At 45.2% G+C, this 20,385-nt stretch overlaps 1 protein-coding gene across 1 annotated transcript in view; it reads left to right on the top strand.

The window, feature by feature from the left end:
* PRKCH (protein kinase C eta) overlaps nt 1-11,733 on the top strand; it is a 120,605-nt gene extending 108,872 nt beyond the window's left edge. Inside the window, exons 13-14 of the mRNA XM_013940954.2 lie at nt 9,081-9,224; nt 10,679-11,733. Of these exons, the coding sequence (XP_013796408.2) occupies nt 9,081-9,224; nt 10,679-10,825 (291 nt within the window). The 3' untranslated portion in view covers nt 10,826-11,733. The remainder of the gene's footprint in view (nt 1-9,080; nt 9,225-10,678) is intronic.
* Nucleotides 11,734-20,385: the final 8,652 nt, after the last annotated feature.

The following is a 20,385-nucleotide window of genomic DNA, read 5'->3' as shown; positions in this document are numbered from 1 at the left end:
TCTTCTTTGCGCTTGTATCCTACAGATCTGGGCCAGGTTCTGTTTCAAACAGACAGAAAAAGGCAGATAATCTGTTTCACATGCAGCGCTAGAAGAACCAAAATGAACTTGTTTTTCAATGAACCAGATGCCAGGAGTATTTTTTAGACAAAGATTAAAAGGAAAAAGAACAACACAATGATGGACCTACTGAAATCAAAGAGAGAAACTACATGAGCTCAGAGCTATAGTTTATCTTCAGAGCTGTAGAGCCTGCCTAACAAAAACAGATATTAAAAATGCCTTCAAATATCCCAGTAAATTATTCTCTTTGGCATCTCTTCAGAGTAGGCGGCCTCCATAAATCCTCTTTCACAGTTTAAGCTTTGGCTGTCAGAGTCAGGCAGATATTTGAATCTCTCTGAGAAACTTTATCCCGAATCTGTGTAAACATTTTTTCTTTATTTTGTTTTTTAGAAATGCTTTCATCTTGCATTTCCTGGTTGGCTCTGGAGCCTGTGCAGCAAAAGCAGGACTCTGGAGCCTGCCATTTCCCGACTGAGACACAGTTCTGCAGTTTTAAATGTTCTCGCATCTAAACTGTTCTTGCCATACACCCCTGTTACACTGTGGTTAAGCTGCAAGGCTGTGCTCCACCACAGATTGTTTTATCTCTGTCATCTGAGCTCGCATATCCATTTCAGTAACACATTGTCTCCTATTCTTTCCCTTATAGTTCTCGAAAAGCAGGCAGCTTTGCACAGTTATTTTAATCTTTTCTATCGTTTGGTCACACCCCTTTATGATGTGTTCCTCTTCCCCACAGTAAGAGTTATATGCTTCACAATAATTCACTCTGAAAGAAAACTAATGCCATCTTTATATAGCCTGCCAAGGTTAAATTCATCTAGAAGTAGTCATTAATTCTTTTACTTTTCCCTTTCTGATAGGCTGAAATTCAGCTTCTTGTTTAAGGTCCATAGCATGCAGACTCAGATTTGCTTCATAGCAAAAGCTTATAACCCTGCCTATTGTAATGTCAGTTATGATTTATCCTTCTCTTCCCTGCCATAGATTTAAAAAAAAAAAAAAGCAGCATTCATTGTGCCAACTGGTTTTCTTTTGCTTTTTGTTACTGCTTTTAGGTGCTTAGGAGGAAGCAATTCCTGTGGCTGAGCCTCTAGCTTAAGACTTTGTGGCCTGCGCTCACTTCTCAGCTCTGCCACAGATAAACACTGTGATTATAGACTCTCAAAGGCATTTTGGTGAAGTTCCTTAAACTCTAATCTTGGGGGAAAGCCCAGAATTCCCTTGAGAACCTGGGTTCGATCTAGAAGTGGGAATAATCATTCTCCCTTTGCAGCAGGGAACATCTCTTGATGTGCAGTCCCCAGTGTAGTGAAGCAGTGCCTCTAATTGGGAGGTCTCAGCACTTCTGTAGGAGTGAATAAATCTCTGATTTTCCAAGCTGTTTAGAGCTTTAGGTTTTTCTCATCCACTCGTCCTTCCATTTTGGGCCCTTCTGACCTGCTATGTCTGTTCATGAACTTCAAAATTAAAAGAATTGAAATATAACCAAGACCATGGAAAAACTCCTTTGAAGTGTTTTCCTGTGATTTTTTTTTCCCCCTGATTGGCCTTTACAGGTTTGTCTGGGGCACTTTAGTCCCCTTCGTACTTGACCTATGTAAATAGGCCACCCAGGGTGGTGTAATAGATTCCCCACTCCTCTTGACAAGGCTATCAGAAAAGGATTAATTGTTTTCCCATGAAACCCTAGGGAGATTCTAGCACTGGTTAAAAAGAGAGCGGGACCATCCCCTAGTCTGTTAGTACATGTGATGTTCATTCTGTCTCCGTGTTTTTGTTACTCTGATTGATATATCGATGTAGTAAATGACCTGCGTATCCCCACGTTGTAACTACAATCCAATTGGGGCAATTTTAAAACAACAGCCTGATTTTGAAACTGTCTGAAGGGCTCTTGCAGCAGGTGACCCGTGTGGGAACAGGGGTTGACTGTTCAGTGCTGAAAACAGATATCTCAAGTGACATCTTGACCGAAACCTGTATTGGATAATCCATGTATCCAATGTCTTAAGTTGATTTTTATTATTATTTGTTAGAGGAATGCCAAAGGCAGAAGTATCTAAAATGACTAGCTATCTTAGGGGGTCAAAATAAGGCTCCCATGTTTGAAGATTTTGGCCTTTTCATTCTGCTTTAGTATTACTGACATAAATAGGGTGGGAAAAAGCAGGGAAACTGTCAGATGCCAGTACAGCAAGCAAGTTTGTAGCTATTCAAACAGTACTTAATTTCCGTATTTTGGGCCAAGTTCTCTGCTGGTAGAAGTCAGCAAAGTGGCATCAGTTTACACCAGCAAGAAATTTGGAGCCAGATGTTTCTATCCCTCATGTGAGTTCCTCTATCTGACTTGATTTATTTTGCTAGTCTCTCTTGCTCAGTAGTGTTTGCAATACAGCTAATCCTTCTTGTTCACTTGAGCTTTGACAAGGCGGCACCAAGCAGCCATCTCTGCGCTGGAGAGAGAGCGGAGAGCGAGACCAAATTCTTCTGCTTAATGTCCACCTCACTGACATTTTGTCCTTCTTGCCCCAGGCTGGCACGTTAAACATGTGAGTCCGGTCACGCTTAGTGTTACAGCCTTCTGGCTTTTAGGAGCAGGGTTGAAGACTGATTTTTACCTCCCTTCCATTCCTTTTTTTTAACCTGGAAGGTGAAATAAATGAGACTTCACACACATACGCATGCACACACACTTTTAAAATGCTTTCAGGGCACTTCTGTACTTCTGAGGCTTGACACTTCCAGCAAACTTGGGCAACGGCACGTGAGCTCGCTCTTGGAGCAGGCAGAGCTCGCTCAAAGAGCAGTCAGAGCTGCTCAAAGGTGGCAACTCCGTCAGTCCTGGTGACCTGCTTGCGGGGCTGAGCCCTGCATTGCTTTTTCATGGAAGTTAGAAACACTTGCAAGCATCGCCCTTGGCAGAGTCTTATGGAGGGCGATGGGATCCTTGCCCAAGAGAGCAAAAGACGAGACAGGCCCAAAAGAGCAGCTTTTTATAAAATAAAATAAAAGCTTCTATGCTATGCAAATGCCTCCTGGCTTCCAGTCATTAAAAATAATGCAGACGTGAACAAATGAAGCCACAGAGCCATCTTTCTGCCCCTTTGTTAGGGCGGATGAAGGGTAGCGCAGCCCCGGCCTGCTGGTTTGTTTGGCTTACATAATAGGCGCCCGAGCTGTTTTCAGCCACTGCAGCGTTCAGTCAAGAGATTCAGGGAGGGAAGCCTTAATTAGAGTAATTGCTCTATTTATATAACGATTCCCTTTTGTCCGAGATCAAATAGAACTTTGAGAAATCTTATTTCCTTTAGAGTTAATTTCTGCCCTGTTAGTCTAGCTCATGAATCTTAATGAACGCGAGTGTGTTGGGTATCTCCCGCTCTCCATCATTACTAGAGGGGACGGCGTGGGGCCATAAGTCTTCTGCGCTACTGCTTTTCCCTTTGGTGTGTCTCATGTTGCTAGCAACAGGCAGGAAATATGCCCAGTGCAGCAGGGTCCTGATGGGAACTGACCCATCTAAGACTTTCTTTAATACAAGAAAAAACAATTTCTCCCTCTTTAAAATGGCTGACAATGTGAAGGGACCGACTGAGCAGAAAGTTTTATTTCGCCTCCTTCCTGAAGTGAATTTCCTTTATGAAAGGGCCTGGGTTTGTTTGCGTTTCCCTTGGACATGATGTAAGTTTAGGTAATCAGTTCCCCGTGGTATTACTCATGAATGATGATACAACACAGTGAGGTAACATGAAAACCTATCAGGGATGGCGATATTGAGCAAAGGGTGAACTTGTAAATTCAAGGAAGTTAATGCTTGGAAACATCTGTTTTCTGCTAGCATCTCTTCAGACTTCCAAGCCATTAGATTTATTTGCAAACTGTGCCCCTTGAGACAGGAGTTGCAATGCTGCATGCAAGCAGCACCTGAGAAGTCCAGTGTGGGCTCCCCGCGCAGGCTGGGAGACCCGGAGCCCTTCCCAGTGCGGTCCATGCCTTTAAAGCAGGTCCAGGGGAGGATCTCTGCAGGTCCCCTCTGCCACAGAAACAGCCGGCTGGCCCTGTCACCTGCTGCGGTCTGGGCTTTGAGGGGTGACGCGTTTTTTTCCCAGTGGTTGGCACTGTTACTTCTGCATTTTTTCCTTGTAACTTCACTGGCCCTCCGTGGACTGCTCTCCAACTCGTAATTTCTTGTCATGGCTTGCTGCATTTTCTTTCAGTCAATGTTTTCCAATGATTCCATGAAGTCATGTTTCTGGCTCATTCCAGCTGCTGGTTTTGGCTGAGGTGTTGTTGAGAAGGTTAGCTGAGGTCAAGGTGAGCCTCACTCAACTTCGCTGCTCAGCAGACTTGGGTAGTCCGAAGGGGCCCAGTCTGTGGATGTTCCCTAGGGGCTCTTTACACTGGGAGTGAGATAATTCCCTGTGGTTGGATGTGATTGCGGGGAGGAGGGCTTGATGGCCTGATCCAAGTTTAGGATTGTTAATCTTGCCATCGGTTTTGCAGGGAGGCATTTTGGATTTGGGTGATTGTGTGTTTCCTTTTGCTCAGGATCGTCTCTGTTTTGCTTTGATGTTGTTATTTTGGTTTTTTTTTCTCTGCATGTCCTCGCTGTGTGCTGTGTGCCAAGGTGTGAGATTCATGCTGCATTTTGGATTTTCATGCAAAATTAGAGCTACTCAATAAACATTACGAGATGACATTTTGCCATGAAGATTTTTCTCCTGAACATCATCTTTCATCACCTGCAAAAACACTGGCAGGTTGTACTTGGAATGGCACTTAGGTTGTCCAGCCTGAGTCTAGATATGAAGCCAGAGTCTAACTCTGACCTTTCTATGGATGCCAGGAGAGACCAACACTTTGTAAGACTTTTTGCAGCTCCAGAATTTGGCCATTTCTGAATGCAGCCCAAGGGATCAGGCAAAAGATTAGCTGTGCTTCCAAAATGCTTTCCTTTGCACAGCATGCATATGTGCAGAGGTCAGCATCTGGGTGCTCCGGGCATACAGCTTTAACCTGCTGCTGTTTGGTTCAGAAGTGCTGGATATAAAGTTGGAAACACAGATATGGGCTTCAGTTACCTGCTTCAGAGATGAAGACTGGGCTTATAATTAAGTTTCCCAGAAATCCCAAGTTTTTTGCTTTGCTAGCAGCACCGTCAGATACTAGAGGCATCGTAAGACAGGCCTTCAGATGCTACTGTATTGTGACAAAGAAATGAGTGCTGCCTATAGGGAGAGAGAGAAGGGTTCATGGACTGTTAAGCCCTTAAGAGGTCACGATAGTCTTTTTTTTCTTTTTTTTTTTTTTGAAATACTGCACAACACAAACTTTGTAATTTTGTCCATTTTTTTGTCAAGACAGTAATGTCTGGTGAATTCAAATAGCGTTGAGGGGTGTTAGCCTATTCATCTGAATGGCAATTGGCTTCAATAATTTCAGCTTTTAATTTTACGTACCTCATACAGTAAGGCATGTAACTCTGTTTCAGTGCAAAATATCAATAGTGTCTCAGCTGGAGTTGTGGTTTGCACACCTGTTTTTCTACCCAATTGCCAAATAAAGACTGGAGTCATTTCCCAGAGAAAACACCCTGACCTTCACCAGGCTGTGATAGACCTGCTCTTTTCAGAATTCACCAGGATATTTTTTGTAAGGGAAGAGCAGCAATGACTAATCTCACATTTTCTGTCACAGCCCTTGGTTACAGAGGCATATGTGCATCCACAGGTTGAGTAGCCTGCAAGGGTGCTGTGCCTGCCTGGAATACAGGAACATATTTCACGTACTCTACAATGACATTTAAAGGCAACGTTTTCATTGCCAGTTCCCATGCACAGACGCAATCAAGAGGTCTCAGTGCCGTGTACAGTACATTTATCAGGGATGGATGTTAACAATAAGAGACCATCCCTTGAAATTATATCCCATCCTTTTGTTGAAGCAGAATATTATGAGTTAGACTCCCATGAAAGGAAGGCCTCTTTCTACTGCTTTGATCCTCTTTTTAGAAGGTGTGATTTATATTCATGTTCAAGGCTCCATTAGCCTGCTTTAGGGGTTTGCTGTGTCTCAGAAACAACCTATTAGGGGTTTAGAGAAATCTGTCCAAAAGGGTTTATGTTGCAGGTGGATCATTCCAGTCCTTGGTACCTTTGTGCTTCAATGCCCTGTTTTTATAGACCAAGACAGGCAGCAGCACTGAACGTGTGCAGGAGAGCTGGGGACGGTGCTATTTGATCAGGCATCCAATAGCTCAGCTCCCTTCTGAGGTGAGGAGTAATTCAAAGGATTTTTGTGACAGCCCATCATCACTCTCAGCAGTAAGGTTCGCTTCTTCTGCAGCCAGCTGGGAGGGAGAATTTGAAGCATCGTTCTCCTCCTGGCACCTTTGGGCACCAAATGTGAGCTAGATATTGCCTAGGATTACCCAGTGCCTGGTGGCAACTGAGGTTCTTCAAAGTACAAGTCCAATGCACAAATTGAAGCTAATTGATAGAATCCAAAGTCATTTTGACTGATTGTTCAGCCCACCTTAAGGGATGGCCCTTGGCTAATTCGCATTGTCCTAACAAAAAGTAGACAGGAATGCATTTAGGTTGGCTCTGTTTGTTGCATCGGATGCCTTCATTTGGTGCAACTTTGGCATCACGTTAAATAAAGCAAGCAAATAGGAATGTAAACACGCTCTTATTTCCCAGGGCTCTGGGCTGCTCTAGGGAATGGGCAGTCTAATTTAGATTTTAGTCTTATAAGGCTTGAGTGTGAATAGGTACCTGAGCAGAGCATGTTACCAGCCATTCCAGAGATTGTTTTTTTTCCCTTCGCATTTAGCAGAAGTTTCCTGGTGTAAAGGAGGAGGCAGCAGGTCAGGAGCCAGGAGACAAGGGTCTTTTCCCCAGCTCTTTCTCTCTTTCTTTGTCTTGTCTTTTTAGACTGTTTTGGTCTCTACCACTCCCAGCACCAAGGAGCTCTGATCTTGTTCAAGCTTTCTAAGTGTTCCAACAATGCAAATAAGAATTGAAGTGAGGTTCAGATACCCATCTATGGGGACAAAGTAGCCAGACAGGATATTTTTAGAGAAAGACTGGGTTACCAAAAGATTTCTGGCCTGTTTTGCAAACTGAAGAAGTTTAGCTAAAGACTTGCAAAGGCTTGTCTGATCTCTGAGTGATTTTTGGCTTGACCCATTTCTGGTTTGGAAACCAAGTTGTTGTCTGGGGATCAGAATCTCACAGAAACCTCAGTGCAGAGTCTCTTGGGAAACGAGCTCTTTTTGGGTTCTGCTGGTGGAAGGGGAGAAAAGCAGGTTGAAAGGGTCAGGGAGACACAGGAAGGAACACAGTGGTTCTTTGGGACGACCCTGGAAACACCGCGTGACTGAAGAGTCAGAGAGAGCAGGTGACGATCTCAGCCGGAGAGCCCCATGTTGGCTTTGCTCCTGTCTTGTGACTGCTCTTACGAATCTGGATTCACTCAGCAGCGCTTTCTACTGCTATTTTTTGGTGGGACAGTGGAAACTAGTTCTGCTGTAGGGAATCCGGTGGCAGTACAGGTCCTCAGAGAGGTCAGGAGGCCAGATGGGAGCTGGGTTTTTGTGCTAGTGTCAGCAGAGTCTGGGGTCCTGTAAGGTCTCCTAGCTGCAGATGCTCCGTCTACTTTGGCTCTGAAGCCCCCTCCGTATGAGAGATGTGGGGGAGCCTTCCTAAAATGAACCTAGCAGCCTCCTCTTTCTTCTCCCCGTCACCTTTCTTGGTAGGGAATGACTGGGCCTTTTATCTGCTTTTCCTAGGAAAATGTGTAACTGCTGAAAAGCTCCTACAGTCAGAATCAAGTTGGTTTCTCCCTGCACCTCCCCTTATTTTAATTTCCCTATTGCTGAGATGCAGCAGACTTGGTTATTCCAGAAACAGTGACCGATTGTCTGGTTTGGCTGGTTCAGCTATTTGCTAAACATAATGCCCTTTCATCTCGAGGAAATCGTCTGGACACCTCCACCAGCGTGGAGCTTGCTTTATGCTGCTGTTTCAATAGGCAAATAAAAGCAGCTATTTTCCCAGTTTAAACATAACCTGATTTCTCTAATGAATTAAGAATACTTGAGGGGAGGGAGGAGAAGGTTGTTGGCTTTTTTTTTTTTTTTTTTTTTCCTGAGTGTTTAAAGAGCTATAATCCTAAAATTAACAAACAACCTAGTTCTGCTGCCTGGGGAAAGGATTCCCCTCCTCCCGCACCGTTCCCCGAGCCCCTTAGAAATGTCTTCAGCACTCACTTCATCATTCTTGTCAGGACCCAAAGGGCACACGCCAAGGCCCTCTCGCACTAGGGCGATGGTCTAGGGCTGTTCTGCTTGCTCTCTAGCAAATCCAGGGCCCTTTGGCTGAAGAATGAGGTTTCTTTTCTCTACTAGCGGAGTAAAAATGTTACGAAAACAAGTCCTCTTTTAGAGTTTCACCAAACAGAGAGTCACCTGTAAGGATTCATTTCTTCAGTGCTTGGGGGGGCTCTAGAAGCCAGTACCTTGCTCCTTCTCTGCTTCCTGAGATGACAGGAAGGAAAGTGTAGGTTTCTGGCTTCGCTTCAGCAGGCTGAGGTTTAGGAAAAAGACACAGCACAAGACTGACTCTGGTCCAGAGACCGGCTGGCTGGTGAGCAGCGTTTGAGAGACCTAATATTCCTGAGAAATTAATACATAAATAAGTAACCCTCCCAAACCACTGTGCAACATTTATAATGTTGCAAACGATGCACTTAGGCTTTCTTCTGTCACTGTGTTAACCAAGTATTTGACTGAAATAAAAGGGACTAAGGAGAAATACACCCAGGCTTCCTCCTCTAGAGAATGAGTCAAGTTCCTTGCATGCGGTTCCAGTACAACGAAACTGAGAAGTCTGGCCAGCAGCTAGGTTCAACAGGAAAGCTGAGGACAAGCTTTTGTGTGCCTGCTGATAGGTCCTTCTCCCGTGGCCCTGCCGGATGGGAGGAAACAAACAGCCCTTTTTGTTTTGCAGTTTATGACGAAGAACCCCAACATGCGGCTGGGCAGCCTGGCGCTGGGCGGTGAGAGCGCCATTCTGCGGCACCCCTACTTCAAAGAGCTGGACTGGGACCTGCTGAACCAGCGCCAGATGGAGCCACCGTTCAGGCCCCGAATTGTATGTGGGAAGGAAGGGGTCCCCGGTTGTTTCTTCTGGGTTCTTTAAGCAAGTTTATTCCCATGAGACAGGAAGGGAGGTGGAGGAACAGCAACCTTGAATCTAAAGCTGTGGCTTGGGACCAAGGAGGTGAGGTCTGTGGTCTTGGCTAGGCTGCTGGCTGCCCATGTGATGTGGTGCAGGTCGCTTTCTGCCTTGGTGCTGGATTTTTCAAAGGCAGCTCAATACCAAATGATGCAGGTTTGCAAAAGGAGCTGCAGCACTACCCTTTGCCTTGCCTCAAATGTACAACATGGTAAGCAATATTCATTCTGCCCACTCCACCTACCTATTCAGGAATGGGCTGTCTCTTTTTGGTCTGCCTCTGTCTGTACAGCACCCAAAACAATGTTCCCTGCTCAGGCCGCTGTAGCCAAGGGGTTCAAATGCAGCCAACGCTGCAGAGGATGCAGTACTGTGCCTTTTCCCAGTGGTACCGCACAGCCCAAAGGATGCTCTGTGATGTGACAGAGTCCTGCTCCCCATGGAGAGCCTTTCCAAGGCCATCTCTGTGGTCTCCCTGCCTTTGAAATTCTCGGTCAGAGAGGCTGAGTGGCTTTGCCTTGTGCTGTGGTTACTCTGCAAACTCTCAGTGGTGGTGGTCAACCCAGTCATGCTCCCTGGAGCTCAGTGGGTGCAGGATCAGGCACCTAGGGGAACTCCAGCAGCTCAGGATCAGGCTCTTGAGTTTTTTCCTTGACTTGAATCAAAGGCTAAAAGGGAACCTCCTCATTCCCCCGTGAACTCAGCAGGAGCTGGGAACATTAGACTTCGGTGGCAATGAAACATCTTGTTCTGGATGCAGGAAAAACACGCGCCTTGTCAAAATGTGCCACAAATCCAGTCTGTGTGTGTGCATTGTAAACAGTCCCACTTTGTACCACGCAGTTAGGAATCCAGCACCTGGAGGCAAGCCGATTGTCTTCCCGCAGCCTGGTAATAATTCACTGCTGAGCAAGTTTAATGGCTCGCACATACAGGAGTGCATCCCCAAGAAAGCCAGCTGAGACACTCTGCAGATAAGGAGGGACTGTGTGGAGTCAGCTAATTGGAAACACTGCTGATAACGACTTTGGCTGGGTCTGGACTGACATTTGAGGAACAGAACTGATTTACGTGCCCTGGCCTGCCACATCCAGGCAGACCACACTTCAGAGGTGGTGTCCATTAAATGGGAGAGGGGTTCGTCTGTAGAAAGCCTGCGGAGGCTGTAAAAGGCTTTATTCTGTCAGAGGCTCTGTGGGGGCACGCAGCTCCTCCCAGCACAGCCCCAGAAAAAACTTGCAGTAAGTTCAGCCTGAGTTTTGGAGGTAACTCTTCATTTCACTCAAGACCAAAGTAAAGTTGCAGAATGAATATCAAGCAGATGATGCATGCTTTTGATATCTCTTTCCTTTGTCTTTTCTGTTTGACAGAAATCCAAAGATGATGTGAGCAACTTTGATCCAGATTTTATAAAAGAGGAGCCCATTCTGACTCCCATTGAAGAAGGAATTCTTCCAATGATAAACCAAGATGAATTTAGAAACTTTTCATTCACAGGCCCAGAACTGCCGCAATAGCCATGGCTGTGAGGAAAGGCTGCTGAGAGGACTGGGGGGAAATGAAATGAAAATGAGGTTTACCAGAAATTTCATTCTCAAGGAGTAACAGTGCACTGACTTTACATTATGCAGCAGCACCACTGTCAACGTTAACCTTAATGTGAAATTGGAACCTTCCTGTGTTTGTAGGATTTACGCAGCTCTTGGATGAAATATTGACAGGACTGGAACAAACATGATTTTGTAAATAGCTGATGCAGACAGAGAATTGAATGTTGAGCTGGTTGGCTCAGCCTGAATGTTGTTGCTTGCAGCTTGCAGTGGATTTGAGGAGTCAGCGTGAGCATGAAACAAGTGTCTTGCAGCTCTGAGCCAAACAGACTTGTTATAATACTGATCGTTTGCAAGACTATTTTGTGGAATCCCAGCACTGTCCAGCGTTTTGGAGCCATGATCCAGCATCCCATGGCCGAACTGAACCAGATGTTCCTCGTGACTTTACCTGTTTCTGAAGTATTTATTTCTTTCCAAAGGACAAATGGCTCTCTTTGTCACTGGTTTGGGTTTCCATGTGAAATATTTCATTGTGCTGACTAGCAGAAGGAAAAAAACAAATGCCGTGTGCCCTGCACAGATTCTTCCAAATCAAAGGGAAGTCACGTACTTATAGTGTTTTACTGTTCGTGCGATATGAAAAGTTTTAGTGTTTGCATTCTGTGAAATGCCTTTTTACATCATGCATCTTCAATGCTCCTTTCTTTGCCTCCCAGCTGTTTTCAACTATAATGTAACTTGTAAAACCTTACTGTTTATTTAGGCCCATTCTATTTAATTATGCTATACAGAACCCCTTTTGTGGGTTTAGTGCCTCATTAAAATTTTGATCCGAAGTAGTATTGCTTAAATTATTTGTAGCATTATTGTGATAGGAGCCCCAGCTCCAAGGCAAGCAGCTTGAAAGCAGAATTGTCAACCAATAATAACATAAGAGGACAACTTTCTCCCATGAGAAGAATAAACCTTATCTAAGAAACAGGATGACTAGTTTGGTTTGGCTTTAAGGGCTTATTACTCACAGGGCACCACTTATCAGTTGTAGCCTCAAGCCTCTGTCGCAGGCAGACCGAGACAATTTTTTAATGCAGTTTATAGAAACCAGACACTAAATCATGTGCTTTCCCAGGTCTTCAGGAAATAGGACGCTTTCTCTGTAGCTCCATGGCATACCTTTGCACCCTTGCTAGGCTTGAAGCTGTATATCAGGATTATAACTTCTTTCTTGGGCAGATATCAGTTACCGGAGAAGGAAAGGGATTTCAAACCTCTCACAAAGCTAATCATGTTTTTGTAGCACTAGTCACCTGCTTTAACTTGACAGAGGGTGAGGTGCAGCAAAGAAAGGGACTGTTCTGCACAGACTTGGCACCGCTGTGTAACCATGGAGGTGTCACCCTGGCACAACCCCAGTTACAGCACAGACCTACCAGTATGCTTGTGCTCACCTGCTGTAACTGAGGCCAGGTTAGAAAAAATAAAGCTGAGTTCCACGCATTTGTGTTTTCTTCCCCCCTCCCCACCCTCTCTACCAGATTTAGTCCCTTTTACCTCTGTGCCTAAATTACTTAGGAAGCTAAATGGTCTCATGAACTGTTTGACAGGTTGGGGTACAGCTTCAGCTACCCTTGGGCTCCTTCTGCCTTTGTGCTTGTGTTTTATACCAGTTTTCCCTCTTTCCTTCCTTCATCCCCTCTTTCCTGTAAGCACAGCTTCATCCTCTGGTCTCCTCCCTTCCTTAGATTTCTCCTGGCTGCCTTCCTTCCAGCAAGCCTCCCATCCCTTCGCTGATCTGTAGGTCATCCCAACTCCTCCAAAGTGGGACAAGAGAGGAGGAAGGCCAGGATGCATAAGTGGCAGCAGGAAGGGTGGATATCCAGAAAAATGATCCAAGAGCCAGTAGTGCAGACAAGTTGAATTGCTTTCTCATATAGGAAGGAACGGTACAGGAATGAGTGCGTTTGTGTGGGGGGAGGGGGCCACTGTGGCACCCTATCCACATGGATGTTGAATGTAATGTTCACCTGTTTGGTGCAGCCGTGACCCGCGGCAACTCCTCGCTCAGTAGCGGAGCATTCCTGAATGCAGCAGTGCTCTCTTGAGCAGGGGTAAGTGCGACAAACCTGGCCACCAAGAGCGGGAGCACTGACATTTCTGTATGCAATTGGCTATGACTTTTCTGTTGACAGCTTTTTGGCTCTCCCGCTGCAGAGGATTGTGAATGACCCCTCCCTCCCTGGAAATCAGTGCAGGAGAATGGTAAGTGATACACTTTTTTGCCAACTTGTTGGTATCATCCAAGGGTTTCAATGGTTGTGTTGTTCCTTGGGGCTCTGGAGACCTTCTGGGATGATTTCTGCTGGAGAAGCTAGTGCCATTGTGCTGCCTTTAGCATCAAAACATGATTCTGTCTCTGTGGTGCCCAGGATCTGAGCACCATTGCTTACACCACTGACAGCGTGAAGAACGTGGAATAATTACCTTTGGAGATTTTTATTGATGTAGCAGGTCACTCCCCCACCATTCCATATCCTGAACGCTTAGGGAATGGAAGCAGAGACACTTCTTTAGGTGCTCCATTAGGATTTTGTGAATTGTAAATCAGAAAACTTGTAGATCGCTGGAAGGTACAAAATGGTATCTAAGCCCATCCTAGAGAGCAGGAAAAGCTCCTGCCCTGGCCAGCCAAAGTCTGCTTTGTCCCAGGGCTTGTTAGCTTGGGTGGAGCAGGGATGAGGTGTCAAAGGGAGATTCTTCCCCGCTTCACTTTTCATTGATTTCAAGTGGTGTCAGGGTCACTCTGCCCCACCATTACCCTCATTGGAAAGTGTGTGTCTGCAGATCCGTGTTTAGACTAGAAGCCTAATGTTCTGCTGTGAAATAATCTCCTTGATTTTCATAATTTCACCTGGATCTTGCTTCATAATTTAGAGAAGCTCTTTCCCTCCACTTCCTGCCTGGAACTCGCATATCTACGTCATGATTTCAGCTGCTCAAGTCAGCAGATCTTGAGTCAGCCACATTTGGCCACGTTCCTTGAACTCTGCCATACTTTTTATAAGGAACTGCCATTTCAATTGTGTTCTCTCCAGACAGACTATGCTGGCAGCATGGATGAAGATCAACTCATTAAAAAGTATCTATGCAACAGCTTTGTTTTTGGAAAAGCTGAATTAGTGTTTACGCTGCTGTTGAATATGTAAAGAAGTGTTGATTTTTAAAACAAAGCAAGGATACAAAACAGAAATAGCTTTTCCATGAGCTAGTCTGCCAGCTCTTTTGGCGTCATCACTTGCCTGAGTTGGATGTAAGGTGGTTTTAGTCTGTTAATTTGGTCCTGGCTTTAGGAATATATTAAGCTGGCAGCCACTGGTTTGTAAGGTTTAAAGCATACAATGCTTGTATTTGCTCCAGTGTGAAAACTGGCAATAGAGCAAATTATAATTAGTTCTCTTTGCACTGCTTTTAGTGCTTGCATGAAAAGGGAAGGTTCCTTTGATGTCTTGAAATTTGTGTTCTGTGCAATCCTTTCATTTTCAAAGAGGTTCCTGAAATTTAGCTATAAAATTCAATGGCCTGCATCCCATTCAAGGACTTTGAAAGTTGAGGGTAAGAAGCAGATGGTCTAGAATGAATAGATTAAAATCATCTTGCATCCACTCAGGCTGGCCGTGCTGCCAAAGCCATCATTTTTAATACTGCTGCTTGATAGGCAAAGAAAAAAAAATCTCACTAGATTCCAAGTGCCTAAGGGTTTTTAAGTAAAAAAAATGCAATTCTAACTGCTGGATAAAGATGCTTTGAATGGATTCTCAACAACTGGCACAGGTTCCTTACTCCTTGTGAAGTCTTAAATGGTTTGCAAGAGTATTTTCCCTTTAATCTGCCTGCTCCTCCTGCAGCAGTTACTGTTTCTCCAGTTGGACGTGAGAGAAGCTCCAGTGGCTGTGGATTTGCAAAGTCCAGAGCCAGAAGAAATGAAGGGGAAAACGTGGCTGGGAACATCTGCTCTGTCCCCTAGCCAGAAAGAAAAGAGCTGTTGCCTGCTGCCTGCTCTCTGTTGGTCTGTTCAGCCGTTCAAGTCATGAGGTTTCCGCTCCTCCCCAGAGAGGCTGTTTCACACTTTTACAACTCTTGTTATTAAGTAAATTTCCTGATATTTGGAAATGACATGAATGAGATAAAAATCTGTCTTATCACGCCATTAGGATTCTCATTGGAAGCTGCAAGTCAGGGGTTGTATTACTAAATATATCCAGGGCTGCCAAACCCAAGCATTCAAATATGATGAGTCAGGTCTTCCAAAAATCATGGCTCACTCAGAAATGAAGTTTTACAAAATAATAAATGTCAAAGTCTTTTTCTTTTCATTTTTTTAACATCTGGATTATGAATATTTTAGATTCTGACTTGCACTTCTCCACGTCAGTAGGAGTTGGAATGTTGTGTAATTACATTTTTTTTAGATGAAAGCTGGGGTCCATGAATTGATGTGAAGCCAGGCCTTGGAGGAAAATGCCAAATACCAAAACAAGTGATAAAACTGTAAGAATAGAGTATAGTTTTTACGTATTTTTTCCATCTCTTCCTATTCTTTATTTGTAGCCACCACAGTGTGCTCCCTTGCCTCCCAAAACATAGATGTGTTTCCTGTTTCAAAACACATATGACAGGGCACGTAGCATATCAGATGTTCAGAGGTAAAGAAAGAGAAGAGGAAGGCTGGGGAAGGAATTACACATTGTATAGTTGCTGTACTTAGGGCTTGTTCAGCTGCATTTCTGAACTTGTGCATCAGTCCTTGCACAAGTGTGTCACCTTTTGCCTTCTGTGGCCCATGCTCCCAGTCCCCACCTGCTCCGCTGCCCATCCTGCCTCCCCACCTCATCCTCAATGCACAGCACTTCATCGTCTGTGGCCATTGCTGGCTGGAAATGTCCTGCTGATGGAGTCAAGCCTTTCGGAAGAACAGGGTGTCAAAAAGCATGGAAGAACGATAAACGGTGTTGGTGTTTGGCTACCTGGGCATCTTCTGGTCTTGAAAAAGGTGGTATGAACTCTAGGACAGCTAGTGTCTAGGTTCAGTGATGTCCATATGTGACCAGAAGCTGTGGGAGCATGGCAGGCTATTGCCTCTCTCATGTCTTGTATGACGTGCTGGGGAAGAAAGGGGACAGGAGAATGTCTTCTGAGAAATGGGGTAGCAACTCCGGTCTGTGACCCAAAGGGTGGAGTATTTTTCAGAAGTGCCTAAGGCCACTTGTAGGCAACTAGTGGAGACATGCAAGAAGGTTCCCCTTCCATCTCTTCCCCTGCTCCCGTCTGCTGTGGGGAAGACAAGTACTGCTGTTGCCTCGGGGAGGGCAGTTTGATCTAGGAGAGTCTGGGACCACAGGTCATAGGGATGGTGGGAGCTGAAAGCTGTTGTGGCAAAAGGCTACTGGGAAAAATTGCCGAACATAACCAAACCCTTTCATCCAAAGAAGAAAACATAGAACAAGTTTGGGTCAGACAGAGACAGAGACTTCACTGTGTGGGCTCCCACAGGTCACATGTTAGAGTGTGAAGGTTTTAGGTGTGAAACAGTTTTAACTTGCCTGTGGTGTCAGGTCAGCTGTCCTGCTCTAATTCTGAGCTCCCGTAGCTGTTACTGGCAACAGATCTTATTAAAGTGGAGATGAGAGATTTTAGCAGTGAGTTCGGGATTGCTCAAAAATAGTGACACAGCCTCTCCAGTGCTCCCTTCCCCCGCTCCTTAAAAAAGAGGGTTTTATTCTTCATCCGGTTTTTCATTTCCAAATGTCTAATATGGACTGGGGTCACAGTCTCAGTTTTTCTTCAACAAAGAGAAACAGAAATGTATTTCTTCTTAAATGAAACCTGTTTCCCCTTTGTATCGCTTGATTCCAGGAACAAGACCTTCAAAACCACTGCAACAACAGCAGCACCACCACCATAGCGACCACGTATGCCAAGTCAGAAGAAAAAGGCAAGAGTTGCCAATAAAACCATTTCTGGAGACTAGCCAAGCTGTGCTGTGGTTGAACTGGGAGTGAGAGGCAATTTTACATATCTTAATCTGTTTCAAGACTCAGGTGCAGAACAGTTCCAGGCCTTCTAGTCGTTACAGGCCTATCTACTGCCCAGAGATACGTTTTGCGCAAAAATCTTGCTGTCTTTTCCCAAATTCAGACTAGAGGAAAGAGAATCTTAAGAACCTTTATGAGAGTTTGGTGCTAACTGCAGATTTCTTCTGAACTGAGGCTTGGTGTTCCTAGGCCATGTTCACCCCAAGAGCTGGGCCACTGGGTTTGCGAACGCCAACTAGACGATGCTGGGACTGACATCTCCTCTAGCTTCTGGGATATTAGAGTCTCCCAAATTTGGAGTGAACATGGCACCAGTGGTAGCTCAAACCTCCTGACTTGAGGCAGGAAGGTTGAGAATTATGGATGAGTAAGTATTCAGTCTAAAGCTGAGTCACTATTACTTTTAAGCTCTGTGAACACACTCTCAGGCTTAAGCTTAAATATTGCTCTGATAGACGTATCTGAACATGTTGCTCTCCTTGAGGCAACCTTTCCATTTGCAGCTTCTCAGACCTTTTATTCTCACCTGTCACTAGTCCTCATTCCAAGGGGGAAGGCAGGGTATTTGTTTTATTCAGCTTGCTGCTTCTGTCACTTCCCAGGGCACTGGAAAAAACCTGTTTCCAACTGCTTAAGGAAACTGGACGAGCGAGACATTCGTCACAGGATAATGTTCCCTCCTAAATGTTAACCTCGGAAGTTTAAAAGTAAGTTTTAACTGGAGGAAAAATGCAAGTGTGATCTTTAAACCTGCTTACCCAGGCTTGGGCTTTAGCAGACCAGTCGTTCCATCTTCAGCCTTCACCCCACAGTTTCACTGGGGCTCTGTGCAGACCCATGAAAATTGCATTGTAGAGCCTGGGTCTAAATTACACCCTGGCAATTGAAGGCTGCCTTTGCTTTTAATGAGCAAGAATTTCCCCTGCCAGCTCAGGATGCCTTCTCTAATCTGTTACCCTGACTCCTTTAATTTTCCTTGCACTACAATAATTTACCACGGCCCCGAGTCTCCTCCCCACTGCAGGCATTTCCCTCACTCAGACAGAGGGGAGTTCTGCTAGTGCCTATCTGGTGAAGATGTTGTAACCAGATTTGGGTTGTGTGTCAACTGTTTTGGTGGAGCACCATAATTTCACTGCGGTGGAAAATCCCCAAACTGCAATCACTGCCTGGGATACTTGAAGGGAAAATGACAAAGGTCTAATGGGTCTCATTTCCCCAGGGTAAATTAGTGTGTATCTGCACAGGTCTGGGCCAGCCAGCTTGACCGTAAAGGTATCTGCGCCTTTGTTTTGGCACTGTAACCTCTATATTGGGTTAAACATAGAAGAAGTGAAGCAACTGCAACAGTACTAACAACGGAGGGTTTTTAAACCTGTGTGGTCCTCTGTTCCAATGAAAGCATCTTGGGCAAAAAGTTGGCTACCTCCTGTTCTCTGCCATTTAACCCAGGCCCAAGGAGAGGGCATGGGAGGAATGTATGGATCATCTCTCCTCCCTGCAGGAGGGGACATGCCTCCTGGGTAAGAGGATGGTCTCCAGAGAGCCTGGTGATGTTGGCCAGATTCTGACGGTAACTTCATGTAGGTATTTCTAGGTTTCGTGTGCAGCATTAGTGTATCCCAGGCACTCCCTAGCACTAAGAATAAGTGGCTTAGGAGTCCCCCAGCTCTGGCTAGAGTTCAGCGCTGGGCAGCTGGCCCATGGGGTCCTGCTTTTGGGAGTGGCTCCTAGGCAGAGACAAGGGATGAGCAATGAGGCACCTGGAGCTACCCAGACGCAGAGTGAAAGTCTAAATGCAGTAAGCTTATTAGTGCTCAGCTGGAAGAGCTGGGCTGTAAGATGCACATGAGATCACTTGGGGACTTTGCCCTGGTCCTCCACCTGCCTGTGTCCTCAGGCTGAGGGCACAGCGAGCAGTTCCTCAGAGAGCAGAGCCCAACTGAGGCCTTGGCCCGACGTCTGTGACTGCCAGGGCAAGGGGGGTCGACACTGGCAGGGCAAGTCCAGCCTGAGGCTGCCAGATGTGCATGACCCTGCAGCTGGGCGGTGGTGACCACAGGAAAAGGCACCCTGTACGACTGGTTGTTGGAAGCAGGAAACTTCATTAAGGCAATATCCAGATGAGCGTCTTGTTTGAGAATCGGCAGTTGAAGCCTAAGATGTTTGTGCCAAGACTCTCCACTGCTTCCTACACCCGGCCTTCCCTGCTGGGCACTGCTGGCTGTGATCTGGTTGCTTATGGGGCTATGACCACAGGCAGCAAGAGGCTGGCTGTGATTTGGGGTCATCAGGCAAAGGTCACACAGGCAACACCTACATTTCCAAATCTTGATGTCCAAATACAAGCAAGATTCTGCAGCTTGTTTTCATTATTATCATTAAGTGAATATGGCAGTTTTCGGAGGTGGGGTACAAGATAAGCCTGCAACAAAATTGAGCATACAAGTCATTTTTCTTTTAATTGCTGTTGTAGGGCAGTAGAAATGAAAAAAACATATATCTAAGGGTATACACACCCTCATCCTCTGATTAGATACATATACAAGATGAAAAGCTAATCTATCATATTTAGAATCAGTCAATTAGAGGGTTAAGACTGTAGATGCATTTAGCTTTAGCATTAGGGAGACATTTAACCCACATGCTGTACTTAGTTATTACCATACTAAGTGATAGTAGATGCAGGTCATCCTATATATAGGCCATAGTAATCAGCTTGCAGTATTGCTAATTAAACCTTTTCACCTTTGGGCTCACTTCCATGCCACCAAGCATAAAGTGAGACATTAAGGTCATGGTGACATGCTCTTTAAAACCCAACACCCACTGTTTATTATGTAGTCAAGAACACACTTACTGATTTGGCTTTCTAGTTCAGACTCTTGCTTAAAGAGAGTGGTAAACACACAGCTCTCTTTATCAGATGTTTCACTTCTTTAGTCTCCAGCAAAATAAACGTGCTGGTGGCAGATGCCAGTTAGGCCCTGCTAGCTGTTTGCTAGGCTTGCCCAGCTGCCACCTGGCATTATTTGAAGTCCATGGACTATCCAGCTGATTGCCCGGTGGAAGTCAGTGAAAGCTGCAAATGCTTTAGTTACTCTGGAAAGCAGCTTACGTGATTAGGCAGAAGGTCAAAAATAGAAAAGTCCACAAAGGAAGGCCTAAAAATTGTGGGTGTGATACAGTGATGCCGGACAATGGCTTATGTGCCTCAGCTGCCGCGATCTGCACCCGCAGAATATACTAAAAAGCAGTGGTGCCTTTTCCTTAGAAACAAACCCATACTGAATCTATCACCTATTGCTTTAAAAAACCCTAAGCCCAAAGCTAAAAAGTAAAAGCTCCCAAGGGTCTTTTTAAGAGTATCTAGGAGAGGGAAGGGAAAGGTTGGACAATGATTTTGGGGGTTTGCCTGGCTGGTTAGTAGTGGTC

Source organism: Apteryx mantelli, chromosome 4 (assembly GCF_036417845.1).
Source record: "Apteryx mantelli isolate bAptMan1 chromosome 4, bAptMan1.hap1, whole genome shotgun sequence".
Lineage (NCBI taxonomy): Eukaryota > Metazoa > Chordata > Aves > Apterygiformes > Apterygidae > Apteryx > Apteryx mantelli.
This window is presented reverse-complemented; position numbering and strand designations above follow the sequence as displayed.